The 14,536-nt window shown below is 44.4% G+C and overlaps 1 protein-coding gene across 1 annotated transcript in view; it reads right to left on the reverse strand.

Moving 5' to 3' along the window:
- Positions 1-14,536, reverse strand: part of GAD2 (glutamate decarboxylase 2) — a 62,773-nt gene that overhangs the window by 10,841 nt on the left and 37,396 nt on the right. Inside the window, exons 10-13 of the mRNA XM_040248563.1 lie at positions 13,952-14,068; positions 12,474-12,538; positions 4,750-4,828; positions 1,160-1,309 (exon numbers count right to left, since the gene is read on the reverse strand). Coding sequence (XP_040104497.1) covers positions 1,160-1,309; positions 4,750-4,828; positions 12,474-12,538; positions 13,952-14,068 — 411 coding nt within the window. The remainder of the gene's footprint in view (positions 1-1,159; positions 1,310-4,749; positions 4,829-12,473; positions 12,539-13,951; positions 14,069-14,536) is intronic.

Consider the following 14,536-nt stretch of genomic DNA (forward strand, 5'->3'; position numbering starts at 1 on the left):
AGTCCCTGCTCACTGCAGCTAGAGAATAGTCCCTGCTCACTGCAGCTAGAGAACAGACCCTGCTCACTGCAACTAGAGAACAGTCCCTGCTCAATGCAACTAGAGAAGGCCCACGCACAGAAACAAAGTCCTAGCACAGTCTAAATAAATATATAAAATAACTAAATATTAAAGGAAAGAAAGCTGAGAGTCAAATTTGTGGATCATTTCCCAAACACACTGGACCTAGGTCTCATCAGCTTCCCTCTCATCTCTCCCTTCGTCACGTTTCCCGCACATACTCTTTCAACAGTTGGACTTTCCTAGCAGTTGGGTTTTTCCAGCATGTCCTCACTGGCTCTAGCCATTGCCTCCTGTGGGAGATAAATGAAACCAGCTGGAAAGTCACCAAGCTGTGACATTTAAGTTAGAAATCTGGTCAAAGTGAAAAATAAAATCTTTGACCTTCCCAGCCTGCTTACATTTAACCACACATGTGTGCTCTTGGAAGCTATAATCAGGTCCAGCCAGTAGCGTACAACATTAGTTACAGAGTTCCATGTCTGAGAGAGGGGTGATCATCCGCAGTTAAATTCTGAGGCAAATAGAGAAACCAAACTAAAGGAGGTTTTGACATGTCCTAACAAGGGTCACCAGATACAGCGTCTGTTTTTAGTTGCCATTCAGCCAGTTCTGGGGTCACTAGGAAGGTCCAGGGTTTTTGAAAAAAGCTGTATAACTAGAGGTTACTCAACGAAATGACAAAAACAAGCTATCATGCTGATTTTTTTCCTTTTCTTTTTTGTTCTCCAAACAAAAAGTCTACATTTAACCTACCCAAATGATCAATCACTGGGTAAAAACCAAGAGTTGGGACAAGAACAGCAGTGAAACAGCTCTTAGGAATCCAGAGAGTCTGCTGTATAAAGCAACATGGATTGGTTTTTTAGATAAATGAGCATTAGAAGCAATTTGGCTTAAACAAAAAACAACAAACACACAACAGATTTCTTATATTTCTGCCTATGTAGAATGCAGATTACTAGATCTAGGATTCAGGAAACTTAGTCTTGAGTAAGTAATTTTCAATTTGGAAGTCAATTTTTGACATGTCCTAACAAGGGTCACCAGATACAGCGTCTGTTTTTAGTTGCCATTCAGCCAGTTCTGGGGTGCTCACCTTTGCCCTCCACATTAGCCAGAGTTTAAAAACATCAACGTGGCGTCCGCACTGCAAGGCCTTGTCTCCAGTGTCGTAGGACAGGTCATAGTGTTTATCTTGTTGGAAGAGGTAGGAGGCATGCATCTGGTTGCAACTCTGCATCAATCCCTAGAAGAGAAGAGAAAAGCTAGGAAACCCTGTGCTTAGTTGCTCAGTCATGTCTGACTCTTTGTGACCCCATGGACGGCAGCCAGCCAGGCTCCTCTGTCCATTGGGATTCTCCAGGCAAGCATACTGGAGTGGGTTGCCATGCCCTCCTCCAGGGGAGCTTCCTGACCCAGGTCTCCTGCATTGCAGGCAGATTTTTTACCATCTGAATCACCAAGGAAGCCCTTAGGAAACTCTCTACTGACTTTATAATGTGTTCTATTGGGTTTACATTGGGATGGAAATTATTAACAAAAATACATAAGAAAGAGGAGCTGAATATCCTGAAGAAAGAAAACAGTAAGAATTAAATGAGAAAAAAAAGTGAGACAAGTATCTGAGCAGGATAGACTGTTGCGATAGGTCAGTTCTATGGGAAAGAGTGGCTTAGGGTCAGCTATTACCAGAGGTTAACATCAGGGCATATTTATACTTTTACTCTCCTTTTTAAGAGAAGGAATTCATCTTTTTTTTTTTTTTCAATTTGTTGATTATTTCTGCTTAAGCTTCACAATACCCTTTATTGTGGCTGGTTATTAATAATTCCAGTCTTACAGATGAGACTGAACGTCAAAAACTTTATGTAAGCTGCTCTGTAGCTTTTTTACCTAGAAATGCAACAGTTGGGATGTAAATCCAGCTCAGGTGAATTTCAATAAGAAGGCTTTTTTTTTTTTTTTTTTTTAAATCACAGTCAGAGTATAATGTTCATTGGGAGGATGTCCTGATGTTCTGGTTTTGCTTAATCAAACTATTTTGAAAACTCTTTGGTTTTATAAAATATCATTAGTGTGATTCTTCTACTGTTTCATTCATATTGAGTTCAAGTACTTTGCCATTTAGCTGTAAGGGTTTGAGTTCTTTATGGAAATCACAGTTTTTAGGACAGTTCATTGTGGTGGTGGTGGTTTAGTTGTTAAGTCATATCCAGCTCTTTGCAACCCCATGGACTGTAGCCTGTCAGGCTCCTCTGTCCATGGGATTTCCCAGGCAAGAATACTGGAGTGGGTTGCCATTTCCTCTTTCAGGGGATCTTCCCGACCCAGGGGTGGAACCTCCATTACCTGCTTGGCAGGAGGATTCTTTATCAGTGAGCCACCTGGGAAACCCAGTACAATTCATTGCTATTACCTTAAGATGCTAAAATCTAAAAAATAAAGACATTGGTACTCTGAGGTCTTCAAAATAGTGAATCTCTCAGATGTCATGCTCCTCTCTCAAGAGGGATTAGAGTTTGGGCACTGTGTTTTCATGCTCACTTGCTTATGGTAGTTACAGTGGAAAGTTTCGTTGTCAATGACCATTAATTTACCCTGGCACCAAAAGCTAACTATGGAAAATGGGTGGCAAAGTGATTGAACTATTTCAAAGACCAGTGAATGAATCATGTTCTCTGACTAAAACAGCATCGTCAGCCTCCTTACCACACTGCAATTTGTCACGAGCCACAGGAAGTCTTTGACACTTTGGTTATCTACAGTGTAATTGTAATTCTACAGAAAATTTGGCATAGACTTTTTCCCTTTGTGACTCATGACAAGAGAAGAAAAGACTAAACTGTGATCACTTGGTTGAAGTTAGAAGTGAGAGCCCCTTTTGAAAGTTCTCCAAACTAAAACGAAATGCAGCTAAAATTTGGTCTAGATCCTGAAAGACCAGACTAGGTCCCCAGATGGTAATAACAGATTTGGGCTCAATCTTGTAGTCTGGACATCATATTCGGTGGAATTCATTATTTGTTTGAGAGTGGGAGAAATTCAGTACAATGTAATTGTAATAGAGCAGTAGAATGGGACTCGAAAGCCAATAAGACTAAAAATTGCAATAGGTGAATCTATTTTGTTTCATGGTCCCAGAAACTTGGCACCATTTTTCCCCCAGCCATGCAAGCTCATGGCTAGGTACCTTCAATCCTAAGGGAGACCACCCAGGGAGTGTGGAAGCATGGATAGACCAGACCAGCTTCTACTGGGATAGGAAAAGCAACTCAGAGCACATGACTTCTAAAAGGTAAGACAGCACCAGTCTCCTTGTACAAAAGGACAAGTAGAAGTGAGATAAAAAGGGGAGATCATATTCTGATTCTGAGCCACTATATTCCAAACTTTAAAATACATGAATAGCTTATGGCTGTAAAAGAGTTGCTGTCAAAAAAATTCCCCTGATCAAATAAACTTCAGAAACGGTCATAAATATCATTTTTTTTCAGATATTTATAAAATATATCAGCAATAAAAGGTTCAGATACTCCCTGAAATTATGAAACTTGTTTTCAACTCTTTAAGCTAATATATTCCAAGTTTTTTTTGAAAACCAAGAACTCTCTTATCACAGAATATCATCTGATAGAATGGTATTATTCCTTGGACCTCTATAAAAGAAATGTTATGAACTCTTGGATTTCAAAGGGATCCTAGAGCTGTTCATCTATTGCTTCCCCCTTCTTCTTTTTTGGTCATGCCACAAGGCATGTGGGACCTTAGTTCCAAGAAATTGAAACCTTGCCCCTCGCAGTGGAAGCATGGAGTCTTAACCCTGGACCTCCAGGGCAGTCCCTATTCCAGCCCCTTCTATCTTTCCATCCTCTTTCTAATAAGTGCTGGTCCAATCTCCATTCAGTCAGCTCCCCTGATGATGAATTTATTCCTACATAAGTCATTCATTACCTGTTGGGCAGCTTAATTTTTAGAAAAGCACTCCTTTTATTGACCCCAAGTCAGACTTCAAATCATGGTTATTGTGATTTTGTCATCAAAGCCGTACCATCCAATGTGACTAACTCAGCTCCCTGAAGCCTTAAATAAAAAACAAATCTCTCCAACCTGAGTCATTTATGTTGTGAAGGCTGCTTTCTTCTCATCCCTTTAAGTTACACCTTTTCTAGCTTAGATTAAACATCTTTAGTTCTTTCAGCTACCTCTGTTCATGTTGATTAATGTTCCTCACTATTGGAGGTCTTGCTTGATGGGGTCTCCTATACGATTAGATGCTAACCTGAGCAAACCACTCCAAGTGTGGTTTAACCAGAGGCCAGTGAGGGACTGCCACCTCCCTCACCCTGAAACTCCACTTCTTTCAATCCCGTGACTAATTTTTGAATGGTATTTCTCTCTTGACCCACTGATGACCCTACAACTGAGTATAACCTAATGTCCTATGCCTTTTCCACAAGAATAATAATTCAGCCACACATGGAACATGACTGTCTCGTCTAGTCAGAATATAACCATCTTATATTTGGACATAAGAGCAGGGCTTTACAGCTATCCTCATTGGCAATTTCCCCTACTGTGGATGTGGCTCACTGTTCCATTCTGTAAAATGGTCTTAATTTTGTCACTGCACACATTACTCTATCCAACCCCAACAGCAGATGTGGCCACGAGTGAGGAAAGACATACCTCTTCTCTAACCAGGAGAGCAGAGCACTGCAAAGGAACGCCCATCATCTTATGCGGATTCCAGGTCACAGAGTTGGCCCTAAAGGAAACAAATCAGGTGAAGAGGGTGGCACCCATGACAGGCTCAGACGACTCCTTGTGAGGGCTCAGGGTGCTTGGCACTGTTTCTCAGACTCCAGCATGACATTAACTTACAAAACAAGAGGGGGACCCTTCAAAATCTACAACCTTTCCTTTGTCTACAAAGAGAGCAGGGAAAGGCTGGTATCTCTCTTCAGCTCCATAGTGGTCTGAGAGCTCTGAGTGACTGGGGCCAGCCTGCCCAGGGTCCCTCCTTTGGCCACCACAGAACAGGGCGCCAGGGGGTCCCTCATGTGCCTTCAGTGTCCCCGCCTCTGACCCAACAGTAGTGGCCTGGGGCTCAGAGCAATGGCTCATTCCGCTGCTGCATTCTGTTATTTTCCCAGTCTAGTTCCTCCTTCTTTCCACTCAGTTGATGACTAAGTGTTTCAAATGTGTTCTTTCACAATAGCTAGCTCATACCCTGCTTCCATCTCTTCTCTCATCCAGAGATATCCTTTTGGACTGCAGGGAAGATACCCTGTGGCCCCCATGGCAGCTTTCAGCCTATTTGTTCCAACACCCTTGGTAAGCAGGATATTCTCTCACCAGTCACAGTGATGCTCAGCTCAGGGGGTTATGCTGTTTGAAACTCCTAAACCACAGTCCTGGTTCAGAGTCCTTTAATAATAAAAATTGCTATTATTATTATTTTAATCTGGATATACTGTCTTAGCTGATGTTTGGTTTCCATTTCCTCCTCCACCGGGTACCATAGTTATTTTCTAGTTCCTTTTACAGCTCTCTCCTCTTCCTTTTGCCTCCAGCCAAGTTCCAATCTGTGGGGTGTGGCTCACGGTGTCCCCACACTAGATCTCAGGCTATGCGCCTAGTCTGGAGTCCTGTCAGTTTCCTGAACCACTTTTCATCACACCAAAGTCTGTTTAGTTCTCAGAAAATTCTAGTCTCATGATCTTGAGTCTCCTGGTGCTATTTCCTCTTCCTGGAAAGTCACTTCTTATGGCTTCAGTTGGTTACATCCTGATATTTAATCTTTTAAAGCCAATCAAGTATCAGCTCTGCCGAGTTCTGCAACTCCCTTCAACTTCTCTCCTCACTCTCCATGCTGCTCAACCCTCTTCCTCCTCCAGTTCCCAGAGAGCAGCAGCTCACTTCCCATGAGCCTCTGCGCCTGTCTGTGAGAGACCAAGGCATCCTCGAGGAGGAGACTCGGGAACGCGACCTTGGCACCAACAGACTCACAGGAGGAAGGAGAGCAGGACAATACGCAGCGGCTCCTCCACAGTGTTGAGCAGTACTGGCCCTCCTCCAGCTGAGCGACAGACGGGGCTCACCCCACTCCCAGCACTCAAGGTGCGAGGACCTTGGGAAGAAATGAGATGCCAGGAAAGATCCCATTCCTCTAGTTGATGGATGGCGGTCAGCAGCTGGCCTGTCAGGGAACACTTACTGGCCTAGGGATCTTATCTGAATCGATGAATAGTCTGGCTCACTGTCTGGTCTTTCTTTAGCTTTGACACTGGCTGTCAGATATACTGGAAGTGAGGAAAGAAGCCAAGGTGGCTCATGGCCAGATGGGATGGCTATACCCCTGGACAGAGGACTGAAAGACTCATGAATAATAAAGAAATGCCCATCGAAAAGCTCCTTCTAGGAAAACAGCTGTTTGCTCTTTAGAATGAAACTGGAGTCAAGAAACCTGGGCTCTGAGCAGTAGGTAAATTTTGGTTAAGAGTGGGGGGAGCTCAGGAGCCAGACAGTCTGAGTTTGCATCCAGGTTCTATCACTTGCTAGCTGTGTGACCTTGAGCAGGTTACTTAACCTCTCTGTGCCTAGATTCCCTTGTCTATACAAGGAGAATAATAGGAAATTGTTTGGGACCTACTTGTGGTCCAGTGGTTAAGAATTCACCTTGCAATGCAGAGGATGTCGGTTCAATCTCTGGTCAGGGAAGTAAGATTCCACATACCACAGAGCAACTAAGTCTACGCACTGCAACTACAGAGCCTGCGTGCAACAACTAGAGAGCCTGTTCATTGCAACAAAAGACCCTGTGTGCCACATGCAAATAAGACTCAACGCAGTCAAATAACTAAATGTTAAAAAATAATAAATCATTTGGGTAAAGTGCTTATAACCGCATCCAACACAATAAACAGTAAATAAGCCTGGCTCTTGCTACTAAGTTCAACTCTATCATTTAGAGCTTTGTGACCCTGGGCACACGTACACAGCCATTCAGTACGTTCTATACTATTCTATAGCTGGATGCCCAATACTGACAAAATGCAGCTTTATCAGTAATGATACCAAATGGAGAAGAAAATAGCTGTTTTCCACGTTTCTGACTGAGGGTGTTTACTTCTACACAGCAGCCCATTTGTTTTTTTAGACTAGAAGCTGTCAAGCCCCCCACCGACTGGTCCCTGAATTCTCCCAGAGGGGCTGCCTCATAAAAATGCAAAAAAGATGCAGACAGTGATTCAATGACATGGCGTTAGTTCATGTAAGAAATGTTGGCAATTTGTGAAAAGCAGCCTCAGGTTCATTTCAAAATGTTTTGCCTTGAGATGTTATTCTTCTGTGACTTTCAGTAAGTTTATAGAGAGCTGAGCCCCCTAGGGCTGTTGGGAGACATTTCCCAGTGCCTGCCTGTGCATGCCAAGCTCAGAAGATCCCAAACAAACTGGTTAACTAGCCCCCTCCTCATCCTTCCAGATCTCTGCTCTCTCCTTTATTCTGGACCTCAATTCCTCACACCCCTTTCCCCCCATTTTCCTCCCAAGCATTCAGCTCTCAAACCTTAGTGGTGTTGTTTCATTCTCTTTCTTTCCTCTCCTATCACTCTTTGCAGTTGTTTTTTTTTTTTTTTTTAAGTTCTGTATAAAGCACTTTATTCTGTAGTACTTTGGTGCTTGATTTGCATGTGTGTGTATGTGGACGATATATGAGAATCACTCGGAAATTTTCCAGCATTCACATACTAACTACATTTTTTATTTCCTATGTGGCAGGCAATGCTCTAATTGATTCACATGGATTAATTTTTCTAATCCATGTAGCCCTGTGATGTACACACTGTCATTGTACCAGTTTTATAGATGGAGCGACATCTTGCCCAAGAGCACATAGCTAGCCAGTGGAATTCAAGCCACTGGTTGTCCACAGAGTCCTTGCTCTAACGGTGACCTAAGGCTACAGGTATCCACTGAAAACCATGGAGAGTCTGAATGTTTCCTTTTGGGGTGTGACTGGCATGCTGCTGCTAAGTCGCTTCAGTTGTGTCCAACTCTGTGCAACGCCGTAGCCGGCAGCCCACCAGGCTCCTCTGTCCTTGGGATTCTCCAGGCAAGAACACTGGAGTGGGTTGCTATTGCCTTCTCCAACCTGTTACCTAGATGCCAGTAAAAAATGGAAACGTCCTTGTGGTGTTTTAGTCACCAAGCCTTGTCCGAATCTTGTGCATACGCATATTGAAAAACTTCCCCAGGCCGCTATGAGATTCTCCCAACACAATGGTGCTAGATTTCTGATGTAACATTTGAGAAAAGTGTTTTATATACGACAAGCTCATATTAGCTCGTGAAAGACATCTCCCCAAAAATGTCCCTCACTGTCTTCAACACGATGTGCAAAACTGTAAAATCTGTCAAGAAGGACACACTCTGGAATTTCTAAAGGATTATTAACAGAAAATACAGCAAGGCAAAAAGAGCACTATATATAAATCGTATGTCAGCATTTTGTAACATCTGGCATTCTTAGTGTAACTGGAGTGTGACTTTTCCATTGGATCGGCCAAAAGGTTTGTTCAGGTTTTCCATAAGATGTTATAGAAAAACTCAAATGAACTTTCTGGCCAACCCAATACATACACACACACACAAAATATTTCAGAAGGAAGTGAAGGAAGCAGAAGCACCGGCTCATTAATAAATTACACCTGAAGAGCTGGTCTCTGATGATACATTCTGCTCCAGGAAGCAGCTCTCCTGGGTTCATCTCCTCCTTCCCCTCCACATCTCTGTGTCCTACCCTGAGCATCTCTCCCCTCCACTCCTCCGGCACCTGGTCTTCTGTGAAGCCCCAGTAGCTCCTCCTCAGTCCTGGCCTCCATCTCCTCTTGAACCCAGAGTGGCCTTTCCAAAGCACGGGAAATGCCACTCCTCTCTTCAGTTCAGTCAGTTCAATTCAGTTCAGTCGCTCAGTCGTATCCAACTCTTTGCGACCCCATGGACTGCAGCATGCCAGGCCTCCCTCTCCATCACCAACTCCTGGAGTTTACTCAAACTCATGTCCACTGAGTCGGTGATGCCATCCAACCATCTCATCCTCTGCCATCCCCCTCTCCTCCTGCCTTCAGTCTTTCCCAGCATCAGGGTCTTTTCAAATGAGTCAGTTCTTTGCATCAGGTGGCCAAAGGTGGCCTCTCGTCAGACCCCCACTATGGCTGCTAGAGGAGGACCTTTCTCCAGTGTTTTTCCCCAACCCGAGAAACACAAGGGTCTCTATGCACAATAAGGGCTTGAATGGCAGCGATGCTCAGCTCAGGGATTTACCTTCATCTGGATTTGGCTCTGCGGGCAGACCCTCCGCTGAGACTCACTGGGCAGGACTTCCGGATCCTCCACTAGCTTCCTGGTCTCTGACATAAATCCATCTTGGTCTCCAACCAAGTTTGTCTCAACTTTCCCCAAGGACCCTCTCAAACCTCTCTGACCCTGCTCTTTACCTTAACGCCCTTCTTCTGCTTCTGCCTGATGAAGCTCCATGCCCCCTCACCCCAGGGGGAAGGCTTCCTTTCCTTTAATAACCCTGTTTAGAAGAAACAGTCTCTCTCTTGAGCCTTTAATTCCTCTGCCTTGACCTGTAATCCATGGTAGACTACAGTCTCCCTACTAGATTCTAAAACCCTTGAAGACAGGCTTCCTAGCATATTTGACTTTGCGTCCACACTGTGCTTCATGCAGTGGTTTGCCTAAGACATAGGGCCCATGACCAATGAACTGAGGTTCTGGACCTCTGGCCCTTAGGCGTGGGAGTAGGACAAAGAGTCGGTAATCTGGCAGGATCTGTGCTGGAACCTTCAGCTGGGCCAGAAAGTCCTGAGAGTGGCCCATGACAATGGGTTCTTCCAGGTACATAGCAGCCTGCTGGCAGGAGGGATTAAAGAAAGGTCCGTTGACAATGCCCAGGAGTGCCAGGTCTCCTGGCACCCTCTTAGCTATCTCAGCTTGACAGTGTTATCAGAGAAGAAAGGGGCTTTCTGAGAAAGGTAGGCCCCTAGGCACTTGTGACATTTTATAATGTGGACAGCACTCTGGGATCCCTGTGACCAGGGGGTCACCTTTGGATCTGGGGGACAGGAATTCATGGATTTCCTCCATTTTAGAGTGAGTTCTCGTGCTTGGAAAGTGGGCAAGGCAACACACTCCAGTATTCTTGCCTGGAGAATCCCATGGACAGAGGAGCCCGATGGGCTACAATCCATAGGTTGCAAAAAGTGAGACATGACTGAAGCAACTCTGCACACATGCATGCAAGTGAGGCAAATTTCTTTCCTAAAAGTGTGTCCACACAGATTTCCCTTGGCCCTAAAATCTTCACCAAAGAAAGTGAGCCTTTTGTTGATAAGTCACCCAGATGGATTCTCTCAGGTCAATAGATTGCTGGGGAGGGTCCACTCAAAGCAGAACAATGGTCCCTCATTTTTTTTTTTTTTTTGGCAGCGCCGTGTGGTACACAGAATCTTAGCTCCCCAGGGATTCAACCTGTGCCCCCTTCCATGGAAGCATGGAGTCTTAACCACTGGACCATCAGGAAAGTCCTGACAGTCCCTCATTTTTAAAAAGGACTTCTTTGGCTGTTTCCACTTAGTAGATTTACTTCCAACACAGCTTCAAGAATTCCGGCCACTAGAGAGGACTCTGTGTTCCATAACAAATGTTCTAAGCTTTGCTCTCAAAGAAGAGTCTTCAGTACAAAAGTGCGTGAGTGTTTATTTTTCCAAAGCCCGGAGTATGTGATTTAGCAAGCTTTCAGGTAGTCATTGGTGGAGGGCACCCCTGGCTGGCTGTCAGCACTTGGAGCCACAGCTGGCGTCAAAGGTATAGAAACAGCCTTTCACATTCTGTGCTGGTCAATTTAAGGGGACTCAATGATGAGAAGGTTCTGTATACAGGCCAATTCTTCTGATAGCATACCATCTGAATTTTTGTTCCGATCTTCTGAACAAGCACCTTCTGGATGGTTTTCTTTTCTTCATTCTCTTTTCCTGTTTAGTTCACTCCTTCTTTAGCTTCTAGTTCCAGGCAGATCTTCACGACAAGAAGGAATTCCAATCAACTAACCAGAAGCAGAGACCTAAAGCTGGCTCCCCCTGGGAAGAAGCCAGGCCTGTCCTCATCCACTCACACCTGAATGGGCACCTGTAGTCAGAGTGTGGGCAGCAGATTAGGGGACACAGTCTGCTGACCTGGGCCTTGGCTGGTCTGTCTCGAGTCTTCTCCAGCCCTCCTTCTGCTAATGAGGCAGGGTGCCCCAGACTCTTCAGTAATCCCATGCCCTCCTTCCCCACCCATGCGCTCTCTGCATGTGGGTAGGCCTGCATATCACACAGCACACCCTGTCCACTCATTCTGGCCCGGCTGCCCTGTGTGACCGGTGCTCTCAGATGTTTTCAAGCTCCGTCAGTCTCCTCATCTTGGTACAGAAATTATGCAGAGATGTCCAGAGGTAGAGCCAGGGGGAAACTTTCCCTTGACAACACCTGACTACTTGGCTGGGCACAGTGGGCATTTGGCAGTCCTGGATGAATCCAGGCTTTCTCATTTGCCTGGCATGTCAGGCTCCCTCCTATCCTTGACCTGCCATGTTGTGATGGGAGAACTGGGAACTCTGAGCTCCCTCTGCATAGGAGCAGGAACCAAAGCCTGAGGCCAATTCTGCATTCTGTGATTCTTTTTCCTTTGGCCCTGAGTAGGCTTTATGCTAATCAAATATCACTTCCTTTGTGCTTTGCAGCTTTTTCTCAATGGTCTCCTGCTTAGTCTCCTAAGTAAAGGTGATTGCAGCATCTATCAGAACTCACCGGAAAGAACCATTATGGAGATGAAGCCATCAGGTGATGTTATCACAAGCAGGTTTCACTTTAAGTCAATGGGCCACATTAAACCACAAACCCCTCTTTCAACAATGATAAATTACAAGGTGTTTCTTTGCTTCACAGAATTATTTATTGGTTTCTTTAAAGCAGTGGTTATTATCCTCTCGTGAAACATGAGAGCTACCTATCTCCCTAGAAAACAGTGGCTTGCCTGAAGCTTTTAACAATTTTGATAGTTGTTGGTTCAGAGATCCCAGGAAGGTCGTTCCTGAGTACTCTGGTCAACCATGGAGGCCAGTTAGGAATCTCTATGAATCTCTATGTTTGAGAGACATACAACTTGGGTCACTTGGATAGGATTTGATGTCTCTGCTGTCTACACAAAATACTCATGCATTTATGACCACACGAAGCAAAGCACACAAGCACTGACAGAATGGGCTCACCTGTACACCAACACTTCTTGGACATTGGGTGTAATTTGCTTTTCACATATAGCTTTCACACTTTACGTTGTTAAGGAGAAAAATGTATGTACCTCTCCACGCCGCTTAGTTTCCACTTGTGTTTCCGAGACATCAGTAATCCCCCACCCCAAGCTGCCTGGAAAGAGAAGGGCATACAAAGAAGAAGTAGTGTTTTCTCATTGCCTGGATTTCTAGTTTGGTATCTTTCAAAAGAGTAAGCACTATTGGAGTGAAAGTTACAGCCTCAACCCCAGATAACTTGGGGACTGGCACTAGACTTCCAAGGGTTAAGTTGGGGGGCTATTCTAAGGTCTCAGGCTCCATCCCACATTTATATGCGTGTAAGAAGCCAAACACTTCCTCAGTCTACACGAAAAGGAGAAAGATCCTTCCCAATCCATCATCACTGTGCTTAGTCCTAGGAAGCTCATCATTTCAGAACTAGAAGTACTAATATCTCCACAATTTAGACTAAAAATGAATTAAAACCCTTTAAACAACTTTCACATTGCAAGGAAAACTCTTTCTGACAACTCTGAGTGCATATTATTAATATAAAACCAAAATGACCTAAACCAGTCTACTCAACAACATAAGCCTCTTGCACTGGAATGGAAAGCAACTTATGCTTCCTTCGTTGATAAAGCCTCACAATGGAGGCTGAGCCAAGCATGGTGCTTAGTGATGATATGGCATTGATTCCTGATCTCATCATGGGTCATTAGCAGTTTTCAGAGAGTTGCTGATCATTGAGCCACACTTTGAGTCATGCTGGTCTAAACTTAAATTCCATTAGTTTGTCCTTCTAAAAGTTGACATCTGGTTTCATTTGAAAATGTCTTGATGAGTGCTCTCCATTATTTCTTAGTGTGACTAACTGTGGAGTCAAACGTCTCATATATGGCCTATCTTACTAGCTGACAATACATTGGAAATTTGGTGACTCGTATTTCCTAGCAAGTTAAGTCTACTTTCCTCCTCAGTTATACTAGTTTCTAACTTGAGTTGAATTTTTTATCCACTGGATCTCCTAGATAAATGAAACTCCTGTTTACTCTTTCGATCATTCTCATAAGGAAGGAAGCTTTGCATGTATGTGACTGTGTATTTTCATGTGTGAGACTGTGTGTATGTGTCTTTGCATGTGTGTGACTGTGTGTATGTGTCTTTGCATGTGTGTGACTGTGTGTATGTTAGTGTGTGTGTGTGTGTGTTTGCATGTGTGTGACTGTGTGTGTTCCTCTGTGGACATTATGACCCAGTGAACCAAGAACTAAGTGCTCAGCTCAGGTCCTGGTCCCAGAAATAAGAATACTATCCTGTTGGGGGAGTTAAGGCATAGTCAGCCTCAGATAGCTTCAAGCGCACGTCGTGTACTGTGTGAGTTATGTACTACATTGTCTCTGCCATCTTTAAAAGCTTATCTATCATCATTCTGGGAATAAACTCCTAAAGTAAAAAAAAAGAAAATACAATACATTTCATTCCATGAGCTCCAGGGGCAAAATGTGCAAGAACATTTCAGTGGTGCTCCCTCTCTGATACTCACATCCACGTGCATCCAGATCTTATACTTTTTGCAAATGTCAGCAACCGCTAACAGGGGGTCAAAGGCTCCATACACAGTGGTCCCAGCCGTGGCGCTCACAAGGAAAGGGACAAACCCCTGTGCAAATGAGAAAGCCCCAAAGAATGTAAACCAGCAGTCCAAGGATTCTTTTAAAAAGCTGTGCACATTCTCCTCCTATCTTCCACATCTGTCTTTTTTGGAACCAGCAGAAGGGTTTTGACGATACCTTGGAGCCTAGTAGGAACGACGTTCGCCCTCCAGATCTGAGTTCTTCAGGCCATTCTGTTGGCTCTGCCAGTTGCCTTATGAGATCAGACACTCCGGTTCTCAGAAGAGGCTGCACTGGACCCAGGGGTGTGTACACTTGGTGGTGCCCACAAATCTTTGGTATATTCCAAGGAGAGTTTCTGTTCTTCCCCCCCCCCAACCCCCCCCCACCCACTTACTCTCCTAGTCTTCCTTTTCATAGCAGGGTCTCTGAACACAATAGAGTGAGCAGACAAAAGGATGAAGGGGAGGAACTCCTACCAGCCCATTATTCTTCGTTGGAAAATCCCTAGATAA

Source organism: Oryx dammah, unplaced genomic scaffold, assembly GCF_014754425.2.
Source record: "Oryx dammah isolate SB20612 unplaced genomic scaffold, SCBI_Odam_1.1 HiC_scaffold_10, whole genome shotgun sequence".
NCBI lineage: Eukaryota > Metazoa > Chordata > Mammalia > Artiodactyla > Bovidae > Oryx > Oryx dammah.